Genomic DNA, 19,201 nt, shown 5'->3' with positions numbered 1-19,201 from the left:
AGAAATGATGCTGGAGATTGGTGATAGAAATGATGCTGGAGATTGGTGATAGAAATGATGCTGGAGATTGGTGATAGAAATGATGCTGGAGATTGCATCATAGATCTTTGCAAAATCAATGACTTATTCAATGTAAATGCCCTTTTTTCAACAAATAAATCCCTACTGTGCACATGGATCTTACCAGTTGGAATACACAGGAATCAAACAGACTATATCTGTGGGAGGAAAAGATAGAGAAGCTCAGTATCATCAGCCAAAACAAGGCCAGGGCCAACTGTGGAACAGATCATTGGTTGTTCATATGCAAGTTCAGGCTGAAGCTAAAGAAAATTAAAGCAAATCCATGACTGTGAATATATCCTACCTGAATTTAGAAACCAGCATGGAAAGAACTCACTCGTCTATGACAAAATATTTAGATGACAGCTATCTGGCCCACTCACTGGAAGAGATCCATATTTGTGGTCATTCCAAAGAGAGATGACCCAATGGAATGCAGAAATCATCGAACAATATCATTAGTATCACATGCAAGTAACACTTTGCTGAAGATAATTATAAAAAAAACAAAAACTGTTGCAACAATACATTGACAAGAAATGGCCAGAAATTCAAGTTGGATTCAGAAGAAGTGGAATCAGGGATATCATTGTTGATGTCAGATGGATCTTGGCTGAAAGTAGAATAACATAAAAATGTTCACTTGTTCTTTATTGAGTATGCAAAGGCTTTTGACTGGATCATGACAAACTATGGATAATGCTGCAAAAAAAAAACCGGATATTCCAGAACACTTCATTTTGTTCATTAGGAAACTATACATAGATCAAGAGGCAGTTGTTAAAACAGAACAAGGGAAGGTGTGCATTGGGGTTGTATCATTTTACCATACTCATAATCTGTATGCTGAGCAAATAATCTAAAAACCTGGTTTATATTAACAAGAATGTAGCATCAGGACTAGAAGAAGACTCATTAACAACATGTGATATGCAGATGTTACAGCCTTGAGTGCTGGAAGCAAAGAGGAGTTGAGATACTTATTGGTGAAGATCTAAGACTATCATATGGATTGCACCTCAATGCAAAGAATACAAAAATCCTCACAACTAGACCAATAAATAAAATTATAATAAATGAAGAAAAGACTCAAGTTGTCAAAGACTTCATTTTGCTTGGATCCACAATCAATACTCATGAAAACAGCAGTCAAGAAATCAAACGATGTATTACATTAGGCGAATCTGCTGCAAAAGACCTCGTTCAAGCATTTCAGAGCAAAAGTATCAGTTTGAGAACTAAGGTATGCCAGATACAAACCGAGGCATTTTCAGTAGCCTCATATGCATGTAAATATGGGACAATGAATAAGGAAACCTTAAAAGAATTGATACTTTTCAATTACAGAGTTGGAGAAGAATAATAGTAGCCTGGGCTGCCAGAAGAACAAACAAATCTATCTTGAAAGAAGTGCAGTCAGAATGTTCCTTGGAAACCAGGCTGTGAAGCTTTAGTCTCTCATACTTTGAACATATTATCAGGAGGAATCAGTCCCTGGATATGGGCTCAAATGTAACAGTTGTAAGGATGGCACAGGACCAGACAGTGTTTCATTCTATTGGGATGATACCTAACAACAACAAAGTACTTAGTGCATTCCATCGTTCCATCATTAGCAGATGTTTGCAGGTTTTCCTTCCTGTTTTAAGTTGTCTCACATCCGGAAATGAAGGGCTATGAAGTTTTGCTCTAGTCACATCATTAAGGTCAATTCTACTTTGAGGAGGCAGCTTTTCCCGAGATTTATTTTGAGTGCCTTCCAACATGAGGGTCTCATCTTCTGGCACTATCAGACAAATTCACTGTTATTCATTTTTCAGTGGCTAACTCTGATAGCATAGTGGTTATGAATCGGGCTGAGAACCACAAGGTCAGTAGTTCGAAACTACCAGCTGTTCTGCAGGAGAAAGATGAGGCTTTCTGCTCCTGTAAAGAGTTACAGTTTTGGAAACCCTGTACAGGGTCGCTATGAGTTGGAACCGACTCCACGGCACATAACAACAACAACAACAACAATAACAAATCTTCAGAAGTGGGTCACCTCTCCTTCTCCCTAGCTTGTCTTGGTCTGGAAGTACTGCTTAAACTTTTATTTAAATTACCATTGGCATAGCTTCCAACATCACAGCGACAAACAAGCCACCACGGTAAGATAACTGACAGATGAGAGGTGGTAATATATACTACATTAAAATAATATTACATAGCAAACAATGCAAATTTATGTAAATTCTGAAATATTAAAGGGTTTTTTTCTAGGTGTTGATTATGAATAACGGTGTACAGAGTTTGGAAACAAACAAATTACCAGTGGAGAGTAAAAATCAATTCAAATTCACTTAGGAACTATTGACAAAATCTGCTCTAGATCTCAAGTGAGAAAACTTTTAATTATTATATGGCATGGCATGTTAATGATGAATAAAATCCAGTATATCTTTAAAATGTCAATGAAAAATTATCATATTAGATAATTCATTGAACAGACACTAGGTAATCATAAAAGGGCTGAAGAAATTTCTGGAACAATAACCTATGAGTGGATCATAGATAGACATACAAGATGAATAAGTATCGATAGGCAAACAGGACTATCACCACAGCCAAAAGTAAGTTTGGCAGAGGGTATTTCTACATACATATTTAAATGTACTCTAATTACATCCATATCTACATACATATTTAAATGTACTCTAATTACATCCATGTATATAAGAAAGCAAACAGGTGGTATGTTTATGAAAACTTTGTAACCATAACCAAAAACCTTGTGAGAATGAGTCACTTGGCTTGTGGGCTTAGAATCACAGTCTCAGAGGACAACACAGACAGTGTTCTATACACTATTGATGTAAGTAGAGACTTAAAGACTTGTGAGCGGCCATCTAAGATGCAACTATTGGTCTCTCCTCATTGAGAGGAAAGGCAAGAAAAGAAAATCAAAGTCTCAGGAACCAACTAGTCTAAAGGACTAATGAACCACAAACAACACAGCCTCTACTACCCTGAGACAAGAATTAGATGGCGTCCAGCTACCACTACTGACTGCTCCAATTGGGACCACATAAAATCCTAGAAGGAATGGGAGAGAAATGCAGAACAAAATTCAAAATCACTTAAAAACAACAACAACAACAGACTTACTACTGGTCTGACGTTGTTGTTGTTGTTGTTAAGTACCTTGGAGTGGGTTCCGACTCATAGTGACCCTGCACAGGGTTTCCGAGGCTGTAAATCTTTATGAGAGCAGAACGCCTCATCTTTCTCCCATGGAACCATTGGTAGTTTCGAACTTCTGAGCTTGAGGTTGGCAGTCCGACTCGTAACCACTACGCTACTAGAGATAGAGAGTGGTAATTTCCAATAAAGGTGCTTTCAAACACCCTTTAAACCTGGAAATGAACACATCCCTGGGGTTTACCTTGCAGCCAAACAACAGGCTGCAAAAAGTGCACAATGACACTGGAAAGGAACATATTTCTCAGAATAACAAATCACCCAAGACTAAGAGGGCAGCATTGGCTCAAATACAAAATTTAAAAGACAGGAAGTGACCAGAAAAATGATGAATGGAAACGGGGAGCCCCGGGAAGAATGCTGTCACACTGAGGGAATTGCAGTTAATATTACAAAATAAAATGTCTATTTATTTTTTAATAAAAACCAAATTTGCTCTGTAAACTTCCAATTAAACCACACAAAGACTGTGGGTTTTTTTGTTTTTTTTTGTTTAAAAAAGCTTTAAGGGAATATGATGTATCCTTCACAAATAATGAAGTACTGATGATCTTGTAGATCATATTACTTCTTGAGTTTTCTACATATGCTCTTTTGGCAGATAGATAAAATTGGGTAAAAAAATCCTTAGTTTAACGATAGACAAACAAATCCGGCAATTACATAAATCTGGCAGATCTGTTAGTAAGGACTTGTGTATTGTAATGATACTGAACAGGTTTTAAGAGTGCTTGAAGACAAAGCCAGACTAGCGAGAGAGACCTGGTGAGCCACTTATGGAAATCAGTCAGTAAAAATCCTATGTTTCACTACTGTCTGTCCCCACTGTGCGTGGGGTCACCATAAGTCAGGGACTGACTTGACAGCAATTAAAAATAACTACCTGCTTGGTTACAGGGTCCATTCATCAGTGCATTCAAGCTACAATAGAACAGAGAGAACCAGCAGGTCTTAGTTTTTGTCCCAAACCTAATTCACTGTTTGATTTCATCAAGACTGGACTCCAGCATCCTCCTAAGTAAAGTTCGAGGAAAGGAGAGAACAAATAACTAGACCATTTTCAGTTCTAACATTAAAACTAGCAGTGAAGGGTTCTGGTGACCCCATATCACTCCATCACTACACTTTATGCATCAAGATTGCTACTTCAGTCCCAAGAGTAGAAAAAGGAAAACAAAACAATTGCTGCTAGAGAGGAAATGGAGAAGGCCACGTTTTATATAATGACCAGAGACCTCTAGTGGAAGCTGGAAAAAAAATACTGAAGGTGAATATGACTTTGTATTTCATGCTGTTGTTGAGTGCCTTTGAGTCGGTTCTGACTCATAGTGACACTGTAAAGGGTTTCCTAGAAGCAGCAAGCAGGTTTGAACCACTAACACTGTGCTTTGCAATCCAGTGCTGAGCCTACAGTGCCATGCCAGGAGTCTTTGTATTTCATAAACCTTCATGGAAACTCTCTAGAAACCATCAAATCTTTATTCCACCAGCAGAGCCCATGAGTATCTCACTCTCCATGTGTGAAGACAAAATAAACTTAAAACACAGCCAACTCAAATGTTCTGTGCTATTTGGATGTGCATGGAGTTAACATGTCAAAAAAGATACTCCTGTGTCTCACTGCAGCCTCTGAGGACCATTTTATTATCTGCTGAGAATAATACTCTTTGGACCAAAAAGCTAATTTATGATTAAAATAGCTGTTTTTGAGCAACATGAGTTTTACAGTGTGTAGAAATTTACCAATAAGAGATTGTCATTTGGGGATGCAGAAAACTGGTGCTGTCCTTGGGATATTCTCTATGAACACCCAAATCAGAACTACAGATGGGAAGATTAGCTGCATATACTTTTGAATAAGTTTATGATCTTAGTTTCAAGGAACAAAGCTAAAGTCTTAATACATTTTGCTTTTTAGCATTAAAGGGACAAAATTCCATGAGAATAAATGCTCTTGTCTCAGAATTGCTTCCTGTTACTTTTTTGCATTTGCGACTCTCTCAGGGCCAGTTTGAACATAAGTCATTGGCACAGAAATCGTGCTCCTGTTGGGATTCCTTTAAATGGGTCCAGATGGTACTCTCGGTCAATAAGAGATATTACCAGCTTTCAAGAAGAAAGATTTTATTTTCCTCCTTTTCTTTCCTATTATAAGCAACTGACCCTTTCAGTTAACATATGAAGTTCTACAAGGTTTCTTCCTAAAATACCATTCAGTGCTTTATTCATAAGGAAAAGGATACAAATATTACATATTCCTAATGTAAGACATGTAAAGATTTACACCCCCGGAAACCCTGTACAGGGTCGCTATGGGTCGGAACCGATTCCACGGCCCTTAACAACAACAACAACGTAAGACAATGGGCTTGGTTACTAAGGATACTCCAAAAGTCTTTAAAGTGGTAACAGTTTTCATCATCTTTTAATTAGAAGGCGCCAAGTTGCTCAATAACATTACATTCATGTCTATTTGAGATCATTTGCATCCCAGCAGATAAATATGTAGACTTTATTCAGTAAATTGTATAGAAACATATTTTCAATTCTGCAAACAGCAGGATCTTAACAAATTTTGAAAAGTCACAGATTTTTAACAAACAAGAACAATTTGAAATTGAGGAAAAGAAAAAGGATGAAAGAAAAGAAATAAGGAAGAGAAAGTACCTACCTGACTATGAATAGTTGAGTAACATGGTGTGGACTTGAGTACATAATTCATAGTTTCTAAATTTATATAAAAGTATTAATCTAACTGGAGGCAGATTTAAAGGTCTGCTTTAATAAATTATGTGAACTGTCCCCAGGTAAAGGTAAAGACAAAATGAAAATGCTTGGTATGTTTTACTTTTATACATTTCTCTATGCTTGGACCTCCTCCCCACCAGGTAGAGTGATGAGCACAAACAGAATATTTAATTCATTAAGAAAGTTATAATCTTAGATCTCTATATTTCTCTAGGTCTGATGAAATACTAGAGACGGAGGATAGAGATAGAGAATATCATGGGCTCTGCTGGTAGAATTCTGCCTGCACTACAGACCCTCTCTTTCCAGGCTAAAAAATGATATCAACATTTATTCAATGACATAGGTTAGTATAGAATTAACAGCAGAGATAACATTTTTTGAAACCAGCAAAAACCAAAGCAGAACAAACCCTTTCTCTGGTAGAAATCACTACTGACTATCAGCAATTATAAAAACAATAACAGTGACCTTGAATCAGCCTTAAAGGTCTTTGCACACAATTATATTATCAGCTTTATGAATTTTCAGTTGCTATCGCTGCCACAAATTCAATAAATGCAGAGTTGGTCAGTAATGTGAAAATAGTTATTTTAACAACCTTCACTGAAAAAGGCATTTGAAGAAGTATATGTTACACCAGCATTTTCCATATGTTGGTACTGACAGCTCTTGCAAACCCTGTTCAGCACAGCTGGTACGAAGACATTTCAGGTACATAAACAATAAAAAAAAAAAAAAAAAAATTCAAAACTAATTCAGTCAAAACTATAAACAATTTAATTAAATTAGTAAACAATACTGGGGAATGGACAGTCAGTTCAAAGGTTTTTATATCTGGAAGCAAATGTTTTTAATTTAATATCAGAATTTGAGGTAAGCTCCTGAAACATTTTTTCCTCATTTTGAATGTATAATTTCACTATATCTTATTGAGTCTTAAAGGTAACAGCTAAAAACAGTAGAGAAGCCCAACATAAAAAAGTGAGAACATTGTATATGGCTATTATAATTAATAGATTCAATATCTATTACCATCAGGTGTGTATCATAGCAACGTTGCATTGCTGTAAACTGCTAGAGAACTCTTCAAAACAAGAAAAATACTGCTTTAGGAAAACCGACAATACTGGGGACATTACAGGCTGTAAACATCCGTGGGTGTTGCTATGGGCACAGTCACAAAGAACCCTGCCATCTGTACAAAAAGGTATACACACAGAGAAGATGGAAGGGACACTGGAGATAAATTGATAAGAAAATCATAAAGAAGACATAATTGTGAAGGCAATACACTATACAATGTAAAGTCCTTGCTCTATACTAATTCTTTTCTATTCAGACGAGAGAATCTAAATTCAACTGAACTATAATTATGATTCAACATGAACCAAGGGAGTGGAAATAATATCTTAAAACTCTGCACTTGTACCATTTATCACAAGCCTTAATCTGAAACTCAAAGTGAGTCACATTTAAAATAATATTTAAACTTCCACTTATAAACCCTTGATAGTCATTTATAAATCTACAGAAGAGAAAAGAACAGGTTACTATGAACAAGAACCCAATATTGATTTTTCGGTGGTGCAGTAAAGCATCTCCATTCTATTTGGCTTCTGTCAAAGCCACTCTTTAACAGCTGGAGTCAAATTGCACTATTTACAGCAAGAGCCCTTGTCAAGTGGACCATAAGTATCCTAACAATACACTATTCAAATGGCACTTTGCCACACAAATTGCTGACTTGATGAATAACCTATGTCAATGACTAAGGCCAATATAAAAGTTTCATTTTTATGAGAGGTTTTACATTCACACATTAAGTAAGCTTTCTTTGAAGAACTATTAAGCTATATATTTCAGGCCTTTTGGACGCTGAAAATAATTAAAATCTGTTTAAATACATCAAGGGATCTGACAACATTAATATGGATCTGGTGTTAACTACATTTGTCACACGAGTCAGAACAGTGCCCTTCTGTTCCTGGCACTCCCCACGGCACGTGCGGCACAATGCAGGACTTAAACCAGCCTCGCACCATGAAATACAAGCATTCTCCTTCTGAGCCTCTGATTTACATGGCCAACGTATGTTTAGATACAAGCAAGGCTTTGAAGTCCTGTGAGGAAATTCAGAATTGCTTCTGTGTGGAAGGCAGACAGCTGGAGTCATTTAATGGTACATTTCCTACTTCTCATAGTGACTCTGAGACTTCCTGAATTCGTTTGGAAACAAAGCTGGGATATGCTTTTCATAGTTTTCCTTATCACAAAGGCATCTTTTTAAGAAGAAGAAAAACAAAAAGCCACTCAAAATTCAAGCCACAATATGAGAAAAAAGATATTCTTTACAAGGTAATTATTTTTAAAAAGCTTTATAGATTCAAATGAAATTATTTTATTCAACTTGAAAAAGTTAAAATTGCATATAAAATACTTAGGGGAAATGACTATACACTGTTGCAACTTTTATCACTTGCATCCTAAAAGCAAATTCCCTTGTATATTTCTCCACTAGAAAGATTGTGATTGGTTAAAGACCAGAGTGATTTCCTCAATCAAAATATGTAAAACAAAATCTTAATCCAAAATTTATGATGATAAAGAAACTATGTTTTCCTCACACACCTCTAAGTATGTATATAAACTCTACTTTCCTTTATACATAATTGCTATAGAATTTCCCACACCAGAAATATACTTATATGCTGTTTATTACATTAAAGAGAATATACCAAATATTAACTATTGATCAAAAGAGTGAAAAAAAATCTCTTTACGTTGAGAATTCAACCCTGAATAATGCAATTAACTATTTTCAAGCAATGTTTTCTTCTTTTCTGTATTGGTATAATACTGATAATAAAAATAGTTCAAACAAAAGAGTTAACCTGTAACATAAAATGTTACCACAAGGAGTTAATTATTTAATATCTATTTATACATGAAAACTTCTAGGTGAGATTTTAAAACCTCACAATGTGGAAACTACTGTTAGTTCTATTCTGGTTCACATTTTTGTGCTGTTAAGATAGCTAACTTTTGGTTTTGTTGTTGCTAGGTACCATTGAGTCGGTGCCATTGAATTGGTACCCTATGCACAACAGAACGAAACACTGCCCGGTCCTGGGCCAACCTCACAATTGTTGCCACGCTAGAGCCCATTGATGATGTCATACTGCCAATCCAACTCGCTGGGGGTCTTCCTCTTTTTCTCTGACTCTCCATCTTACCAAACATGATATCCTTTTTTCAGTGACTGGTCCCTCCTGACAACATGTCTGAAGTATGAGAGATGAAAGTTTGGCCATACTGACCTCCAAGGAGCACTCTGGCTGCACTTCTTCCAACACAGATCTGTTTGTTCTCTTGGCAGCCCATGGCACTCTCAACATTCTCTTTCAACACCATAACTCAAAAGCAGCAACTCTTCTATGGTCAGGTTTCACATACATAGGAGGTTTTTGAAAATACCATGGCTTGGGTCAGGCGCACCTAAATCCTCAGGCTGACATCTTTGCTCTTCAACACTTTAAAAAGGTCTTGTGCAGCAGATTTGCCTAATCTGATAGTAGTTGTTAAATTGTTGTTATGTGCCTTTGAGTTGGTTACAAACTATAGAGACCTTGGACAGGATTTCTGTGGTATCCTATTTTATATTGCTGGTCTACCAGTACAGCACTTACATTTTTCAAGAGACTTCAGGATAAAGATTTATTTTTAAAAAATTTTAAGCACATGGCACCAATATGTATCACCCAAAGGCCAGCTACAGGTTTAAAAAATACAATCTACTTCTAGAAAGTTCAACTGGAATGTAAATGCTTTCCTGATTGCATTGGGAGACTATACTTGCACATTTGTTTTACAACAAAGACAGTTTCCCAAACACATATACGTGTCATAGTTTCTATCAGATAATAGACTTTGGGTTACATTCTACACAAAGAAGAGAAATTAAAATAATTTGTTTTATTAAAAATTCAGATAAGAGGGGAAAGGGGAGAATTGAGCTATTTTGCCATTTCTTCCTAGGACCTTAAGGTTTTTACTTTAGGATTCTGGTCCTTTCCTACTCCTGAAGAGTTTTCTTCATCTAGTTGAACAAATTCAACTGCTCTAGCATTTCAAATTGGACTCGTTTTCAAATGTTTTATTGTATTTGTTATTCTCTTTAAAACTTTTGCCAAAATATATATGCCCTGTGATTGGGGGGGGGGGGTTGGGGGGGGGGGGGGGGGGGTGGTAGTACCATGGAGTCAGTTCCAACTTACAGGGACCCTATGGAGAAGAAAGCCTCATCTTTCTCCCACGGAGCAGCTGTTAGTTTCGAACTACGGACCTTGAGATTAGCAGTCCAACTCATAACCACTATGCTACCAGCTGTTGTTAAGTGCTGTCGAGTTGGTTCCGACCCATAGCGAACCTGAACAGGATTTCCGAGGCTGTATATCTTTACTGGAGCAGAAAGCCGCATCTTTCTCCCGTGGAGCAGCTGGTAGTTTCACACTGCTGACCTTGCGGTTCGCAGCCCGATTTGTAACCATTACGCTACCAGAGCTACTGTTAAATGCAACAGGAAAAAGTAAATACAGCAATCTAATAAAGTTCAAATATCACAAAATACAATAAGCTTAATGCACAAATCTTATATGCCTTTCTTCCATTTAAATAGTTCACTCCATTGCTGGGAAATATTTCACTTATGCCACACTGAAATTCACAATCAGAAATACAGAGTAAACTTAGAAAGTTCTAAATCTCTCCTGTTTACCTTCCCTCATTTTTCCACCCATAAACTGAGTGCAAATAAAACTCTCATCTTGAAAACTTATTTTTTCTTATGAAAACATATGAAGCATTTTATAAAGTTTCTGGTATTTATACGTATGAGGGGACTCCAAAAAGTTCATGGAAAAATGGCATTAAAAGATAATGGTAATTTTCCACAAACTTTTTAAGCCTCTTTGTGTATAAATACACTTGAAATTTCTTAGTTACCAAATATTGAAAGACGAGAAGGCAAAGGCAAAGCAATCTTGACAGTCTAAATTGAGAGGATGAAATGTCAAAAGGACAAATGTATGGTATGCAATGAAGATTATTCAATACATGATGCAAACAGCTGTAGCCAACACAAAGTTCAATTCTATCAGAAGCATGGTTGTGATAGTTAAAGTTTTGTGTCAGCTTGACTGGGTCGGTATACTCAGTGCCTTGGCAGTTGAGATGTAGTTAACTCCATAATGAGATTCAATATAATGCAATTAACTCTATGATGAGTTCTACTATGAGCAGCCAATCAATTGACAGAATGTTTCCTCGGGGGTGTGGGAGTGTCCCAGTTCCAATATATTAGACACTCAGGCAAAGCTTGCTCACTCTATACTGGGTCTGGATCTTGCACCTGGCTCATCCTCCAACCTCCAGTTCTTTAGACTTGAGCCAGTGATGTGCTTTAATACATGCCTGCCTGCCATCTGATCTTCCAATCTCAGTTGACCTAACCTGGACTTGGGACTCTCCCACCTCTACAACTCTATGTGCCATTTTCTTGATATAAAGTTCTTTATCATACTTTATAAAGAACTAGTTTTGCTTCCCTAGAGTAACCAGCCTAGGACAATGGTTTATAGAACCAAGGAGGTGATGTTGTCATTGTTGTTATTAAGTGTTGTCAAATCAGTTCTGACCCATAATGACCCTGGATAGGGTTTCTAATAAGCAGCTGGTGGGTTTGAGCCACCGACCATACAGTTCAAACTGACCTTGCACATTATTCTGCAGTGCTACACCAGAACTCCAAGAAGGTGATATTGTTGTTGTTAAGTGCCATGAAGTCAGTTTCAACCTGTAGCGATCCAGCATAGGGCTTCCAAAGAGCAGTTGGAGAGTTAGAACAGCCAATCTTGTAGTTCAAATTGACCTTGCAGATTAACCCACAGAGCCACACTAGGACTCCAAAGAGGTGAAAGTCTTGTCTAAGTTCTTTTCCAGGTACATTTAGGTGATGTTTTAGGATAAGCATTGAACTGCTAACTACATGGTCAGCACTTCAAATTCACTAGCTACTCCAAGGGAGAAAGATGAGGTTTTCTGCTCCAATAAAGATGTACAGCCATGGAACCCATTTACAGGGTCACGATGAATCAGAATTGACCCAAAGGCAGTGGTTTGCATTAGAGAATGAAAAATTGGAAATTTAGTCACCAAAGGTAAAGGTCAGCAGCTAGAAAATAAAGTTTGGACCAGTCTAAGACTAAGAAAACAAGATCCTGGCATTTTATTGCTTCCTGGAATCAAGAAACAAAATTAAATAAAGATAATGAAATCTGTATATACTGTTATCAGGACCTAAAGGGTAGCTCTGAGGTCCTCCAAGAAACTGAACGAAACAGCAGTCTGTTTGCCTTCTGGGACTGAAACTAGTACAACTGGCAGTTGATAAATGGGAACTATGTTGCTGCAGACCCTATTCATTGGTGTTGAGTTGATTCTGACACATAGCAATCCTATAGGACAGAGTAGAATTGCCCCATAGGTTTTCCAAGAATGTAATCTTCATGCAAACAGACTGCCACTTCTGTCTCCTGCAGAGCAATTGGTGGATTCAAACCAACTTCTGTTAGAAGCCAACCATTTTAACTATTGCATTACCAGGACTCCTCAATGCATATGTCAGTAGGCAACACCAAATTCTCATCTATAATTCTAGTATATAAATTCAACTATAAGATGCACACTTTATTGTAAAGGGAGAACAACAAAATCACATGAAGATGAATAAACTAAGCAGATAGCTGGGCTCATGTATTGGCCTTTATCTCAACTCTATAATATATGTAAGTACAATTAAATCCTACTTTAGGAGGGCTAGTTATTACCACGATTTTCATGTTCAGTTGAGAACATTGAGGTTCCACTCTATGTATAATTGTCCTAAAAATCATGATCTTTTTCAAGTTAAAAACATGAGTATATTTTATTTATTTTTAAACTTTTCATTGTGAATTGAGTGAAGGTTGAGAGTAGATCATCCTTTTCACATTCAACAATTCATATACTCCATTCCATCTCAATGAGTGCAATATCCTCAATGTAATGTTACTGACCCCACTTCCTCCCTATGTTTCCTGTTTCAAGTCCTCCTTTTTCCCCCAACCTTTCTGAATTTTGCCTTAATGTCAATGCTGCCCTTTTGATTTTGTGTGGTTTAATGTTCTATGGTGTGCGAAGTTCACCAGTGTTGTTGTCACCCCCATATACCTAGCTATTGCTTGACTGAAAATTTAATCACAAGGGTGAGTTTAGTTCCAGATCTGAAGAGTGACCAAGGGTCATCCATAGTCTCGGTGTTCCACCAGTCCCTATCTGACCAGTAAGCCTGGTCTTTTTTATGATTTGGAGTTTTATTCCACATTTTCTTCCCTCTGTCCAGGACTTTCCAATGTGATCCCTTTCAGAGAAGTTGGTTGTGGTAGCCAGGTACCATCTAATTCTTCTTGTCTCCGGATCATAAAGTCTAATGTTCCCATGCTCCATTAATCCACTGGACTAGCTTTTTTCAAAGCATTTTCAATTTTCATCATGACGAGTACAGTTTAGAAATCTAAAAATATTTTGACAAAATAAATAGACTAATCATTGGTATTAACATCTGAAGAACAATGGCTAAACCAAAGTGGGCAGTCTAAATAGAATCTTGAAAAGACAATACAAAATTCAGAATATTTTTCAATCCCTGACCTTTGACTGAGGAAGATTGTACCCTGATGGTCTGTAACACAAAACTGCATCAGATTCTCATAGCTCAATGATGAGCCATATTTTGTTCCCCAAATAACATGCCAACACACGTATAATATATGTAGGAAAATAATGTGTGAGTGGTTGCAAAACTGGCAAAGATGTACAATGCATCTTTTATTTGATAATTAATAAACAAAATTCATCTGATGCATTCTCCTTGGTGGATTCATGCCAATCAAGAAAACCAATAGCTTTGCTATAGTGGGATTGTGCTAAGCAACTGACAGATTTCCAGTGATGTGTATCATGACAAACAAATAAAAATTAAAAATGTCATTTTGGTTTATATACTCATTTCATGGGAGTTTGGTTAGTGTGGCTCAGTTCTGAAAAAATGGGCAAACCTTATAACTGAATTTAGAGACCATCTCAAGAACAAATTTGATATATTAGACACCAATGACCAAAGACCAGAAGAGTTGTGGGATGACATCAAGAACATCATATAAGAAATACAAGAAAGCAAAAGATCATTAAAAAAAAAAAAAAACAGGAAATAAAGAAAAGACCAAAATGGATGTCCAAAGACAGTGAAGTTTGCTCACCAGCATAGAGATGCTAACGTAAATGAAAGAGATGAGGAAGTAAACAAATTAAACAGAAAATTTCCAAGGGAAGCTTGAGAAGACACAGTCAAGTATGATAATGAAGAACACACTCAGCATTTCTCCTCCCAGTGAGATGGATTGGCACAGTGGCAGCAACAATGGACTCAAACATAGCACCAACTGTGAGGATGGTGCCAAATCAGGAAGTGTTTCATTCTGTTGTGTATAGGATTGCTGAGTCAGAATTGACAAGATGGCACCTAACAACAGTACAAACAACACTAGTGACGTACACACACGAAAAATAATCAAACATTTGAAATCAAATGGGCAGCAATTTATTCAAAGGAATAGTTCAGAAGGGTTAGGGAAGAAGGAGAAATGGAAGCAAGAAACAAAGGAAGAAAATGGGGATTGTAGGGATTGAAATCAATGAGATGAAACAAATATGTACGAATTATTGAATGTAAAACTGATCATCTTCTCTATAAACCTTCACCCAATTCACAATAAAAAGCAAATGAAACAAATAAAAAAACTGTTCAGTTTTTCTGATACATTTTTGTTTATTTGTATTAAGCATTTTAAAAAAGAGGTCAAAGGCTCTCAACTGAAAAAAATAAAAATGGATCAGAACCACAGAAAATAGCTTTATTCCTCCCCAAAATAAATTCCTAGAATTAAAGAGTTAATATAAAGTTGGCTTAGTTTTAACAAAGAGAAGTAACAGTCTTGTCTAAAAAAAAATAAATAACAAATATAAATGTCACTCAAAAACTTATTCTAATTCACCAAGATCACTTGGATTATATGTCTGGCCTATGCAATAACCTCTGAGTTATTGTTTTCCTGAAGATATTTAAAAATGACTTTATTACTAAAGCATATCACTTTTTACTGGTGTTGATCATGTTCTATGTAAGCAGCAGCCTGGTCGGAACTTACCTTACATGAAGTCTCCACCTGCAGACCAACAGAAGGTATTTGCCCAAGCTGGTAGGAACTCGAGGATCGTTGTTCTACAATTTTAAGCTTATGTGTCTCTGAGGCAACTGGACGTACAGACTCAGGCTTTGGAAGCTGTGAATCATCACAGCAGTTAAGAATAATTCTTGCTCTTTCTCCTGTTTCATGTCTTTCCAAAGTGCCTGGAAAACAAGAAGAGAAATGTAAAAGTAGGCAAATAGTAACCCCAATAGAATAAAAAGGCAAACCACTCTTTTAACAGATGTGTGGCAATTCTTTAAGTTATTATGCCTTACCATCTTCTTAGCTTCTGAGAGCTTTCTCCTAATTATTCAAACCATCCTCTTACAAAGGCTGAAATTACGGACTTGAAAAGCTCTGTGCTTTTTCATCCGCTGAACTCAACAGGACATTCAATAGTCTTTAACAGTAAAATCTTTGACTTATTATACAGTATACAAGTGATCAATAACAAACAATTATGGAATATTTTAGTGCCGTCCCCTAGTGTTCCAACTTACCAACAACAGAGAATGCAGAGTTCTGTTTGGATTTCCAGTTTTGAATAATACTATTGCTAATACATAATTTAAATGAATACAGTAACAACACAGGTGCTTTGAATTATTACCACCTTCAACCAACTGCCTTCACAACGTCAGAAATACAGCCCACTTAGGGTTTGGTGGTTATTCGTTGTTGGGGAATTATTATATTCCTCTGTCTTTTATTTTTTATGTTATTAGGGAAAAAATATTATCTGCCCTCTTCTCTGTCATTCTTCCATAGTTTCAGAATTTAAAGTGCAGCACATTCAGTTTCAAGTTCAAAAGAAATAAGTATCAAATAGAGTAAAATCATCAAAAAGCAATTTGCAAAGAGTTGTGCTTTTATAAAATGGAATGCCATACATTCAGTGAAATCTCAATAGATATTAATTAATAATGACCACTGTCTCTTATACCAGCGATGAGTTCATTTGCATTATTCATACAATATTAAATATATAACATAATCCTACTGAGTAAAGACTCTAAGGACAATTAACTTGACATGTAGTAGCTAAATGCAAATTTCACTTGGATCATTCCTTTCTTATGCTATTTGGTAAGAAGGAAAATGATACTTCTAATTGATATTAGTAAGAAACATTTTTAACATAATTCTTACGGATAATAAAATAATAAAAATATAGAAATAATAACTGAGTACAACAATGTCTTTTAGGGAGAACAAAGATAAGTAGAGATAATTAATAAGGCCAATAAACAGATTTGAACATTAAATGTGTCCAACTCTTTCTCATTTCTACCATTTGTTTTTTTTTCACCACGTTCTTTTACAACAACTAAGGTGCAGTGACTAAGCACCCGATGTTAACTGAAAGGTCAGTGGTTCAAATCCACCTGCTGTTTCACAAGAGAAAGATGTGCAACCTACTTTCATAAAGATCTACATCCTAGGAACTCTGTGGGCAGTGCTATCTGTTCTACAGGTTCTCTATGAGTCAGAATTGACTTGCGAGCAATGGGTCAAACTACTATTACACAGTTATTTGGATTCCAAATCAGTAACAGGAATGATATTAAAAAGACTGTTCACTGACATTTCTTTCATAAGGAAACATATTTAACATATAAAACTTATAAACATGTTATTCTTCTAAATTTTCTCCTATCAAATTTGATACATCTTAAGCAAATGAAATTCGTCACAACATGAAAAACACTCTTCCTCTCAAGGATGACAATAAGAGCTTCCCAGATGAAAGGCAATAGTTATTGCTGCATCCTGGAAATGCCGGCACTGAAAAACCTGTAACTGTACAACCTGATAAAATTCACTCTTTGTGAGGAATCTCTCTTTGAATACAAAACCATAACTGATATTTTTTCATGGATGCCCTGTGACTCCTCAAACAATAATATTAGAATAATATTTTGAGAATTCTTGGGAAAACATTTACTACAGCTTAACATAGGTTTACACACTGACCACCATAACACTGGCAGTTCAACTCTATCTAGAGGCATCTCAAAATAAAGGCATAGCGTTCTACTTTTGAAAGGTCACAACTATGAAAACAATATGGAGGAGGCTCTACTAGGCACAAATGGAGTTGTCAAGAGTCAGATTCAACTCAACAGCAAATCACAACATTCAGGTTTTACTCTACATCCAGTGTCTTCACAAACACAATTATTTCAGATTCGGCCTGTCCTCTTGTATTTTTTCTGTGTTGACAATAGTTTACCTACAAACTATGTGGTTCTAATCCATTTTCACACAGACACAGAACATTCATATGTTTGAGCATCTACGATGTGCCTGTCACTGTGCCAAATGCTGACAAGTTTGTTAACAAACTCAGTCCTGTCTTTTGAAGCTTTACTAAATTCTAATGGCAGTACCGAGACAAGGGGCAGCTGAAAACTAACTCACAATAAATTTGAAGTAAACATAATCTATTTCCAACCAAAACTAAAAGTCGCCCAATCTCAAAAAATGTTGGACACATGCTTTTACAAACAATAGTTCTCATCATATTCAATTTAAAAAAATTTTTTTTAAAGAATTGAGAGTTTTTTCACTTCAAAAGAACTGAGTAAAACACAAACATGACTTAAGAAGCAATAAAGTCACCTCAATTTCTTCAAAAATTAACACAGAAATTCTCAGTTCCAATTATTGTGTCATTTTGCTTGACTGAACCTAGACTGATACACCAGGATACGTCACTCCCAATGCAGAATGGTCCTTTAAATATATCCCTGATCTTTTAAAATTTACATAATTTGGATGATATATTACATTTCTAGAGGGATTCAATAGCAACACTGGTAACCAAGGACAGAAGGTGTGACCACAAGGATGATTTCCATCAAGAGCTGCCTTTGCAACTCTAAGGTATCTTTGGCAAGAACGAACAGTCACAACTTGATGATATGAAATAAATAGCAAACTGAAAGTTTACCAAATTGTTTAATCAAACTTTAATTTCAGGAGAACTTTGTTTTACAAACTGAACACAACAATAACTAGAATTTGTTTTCCACTGAGACATGAAGAATATGAGTTAATTCACACTTTTCTTTTTCCAATTGAATGAGTCTATGCATGACAAATTTGTTCTAGATATGGTCTCTAAATCCAAGGTCATATTTTGGCCTTCATGAACTTGTTTTCATTTTCTTTAGCTTTGGCTTCAACTTATTTACGAACAATTATTGGTCTATTACACAGTTGGGCCCTGGTCTTGTTTTCACTGATAATATTGAGCTTCACAACTGTGCCTTCCCATAGATATAGTCAATTTGATTCCTGTGCATTCCATCTGATGAAGTCCATTTGTATTTTAAGTTGTTTTAAAAAGGTATTTACAGTGAATAAGTCACTGATATTGCAAAATTCTATCATGTGATATCCAGCATTATTTTTATCACCAAAGCCCTATTTTCCAACTACTGATCCTTCCTCTTTGTTTCCAACTTTTGCATTTCAATCACCAGTAATTATCAATATATATTAATTGCATGTTTGATCAGTTTCAGACTAAAGAATTTGGTTGTTGTTGTTAGGTGCCATTGAGTTGGTACTGACTCATAGCAACCCTTTGAACAACAGAATGAAACATTGCCCTGTCCTAGGCCAACCTCACAAATGTTGCCACACTTGAGCCCATTGATGCGGCCACTTTGCCAATTCATCTCACTGGGGGGTCTTCCTCTTTTTCTCTGACCTTCCACCTTACCAAACATGATATCCTTCTCCAGTGACTGGTCCCTCCTGACAATATGTCCGGAGTATGAGAGACAAAATTTGGTCAT

The 19,201-nt window shown here is 36.3% G+C and overlaps 1 protein-coding gene across 1 annotated transcript in view; it reads right to left on the bottom strand.

Annotated features, from left to right (window-relative positions):
* Positions 1–19,201, bottom strand: part of WDR72 (WD repeat domain 72) — a 300,638-nt gene that overhangs the window by 194,226 nt on the left and 87,211 nt on the right. The window contains exon 14 of the mRNA XM_006831859.1: positions 15,354–15,556. Within this exon, the coding sequence (XP_006831922.1) occupies positions 15,354–15,556 (203 nt within the window). The remainder of the gene's footprint in view (positions 1–15,353; positions 15,557–19,201) is intronic.

This window comes from Chrysochloris asiatica, unplaced genomic scaffold (assembly GCF_000296735.1).
Source record: "Chrysochloris asiatica unplaced genomic scaffold, ChrAsi1.0 scaffold00004, whole genome shotgun sequence".
NCBI classification, from domain to species: Eukaryota; Metazoa; Chordata; class Mammalia; order Afrosoricida; family Chrysochloridae; genus Chrysochloris; species Chrysochloris asiatica.
This window is presented reverse-complemented; position numbering and strand designations above follow the sequence as displayed.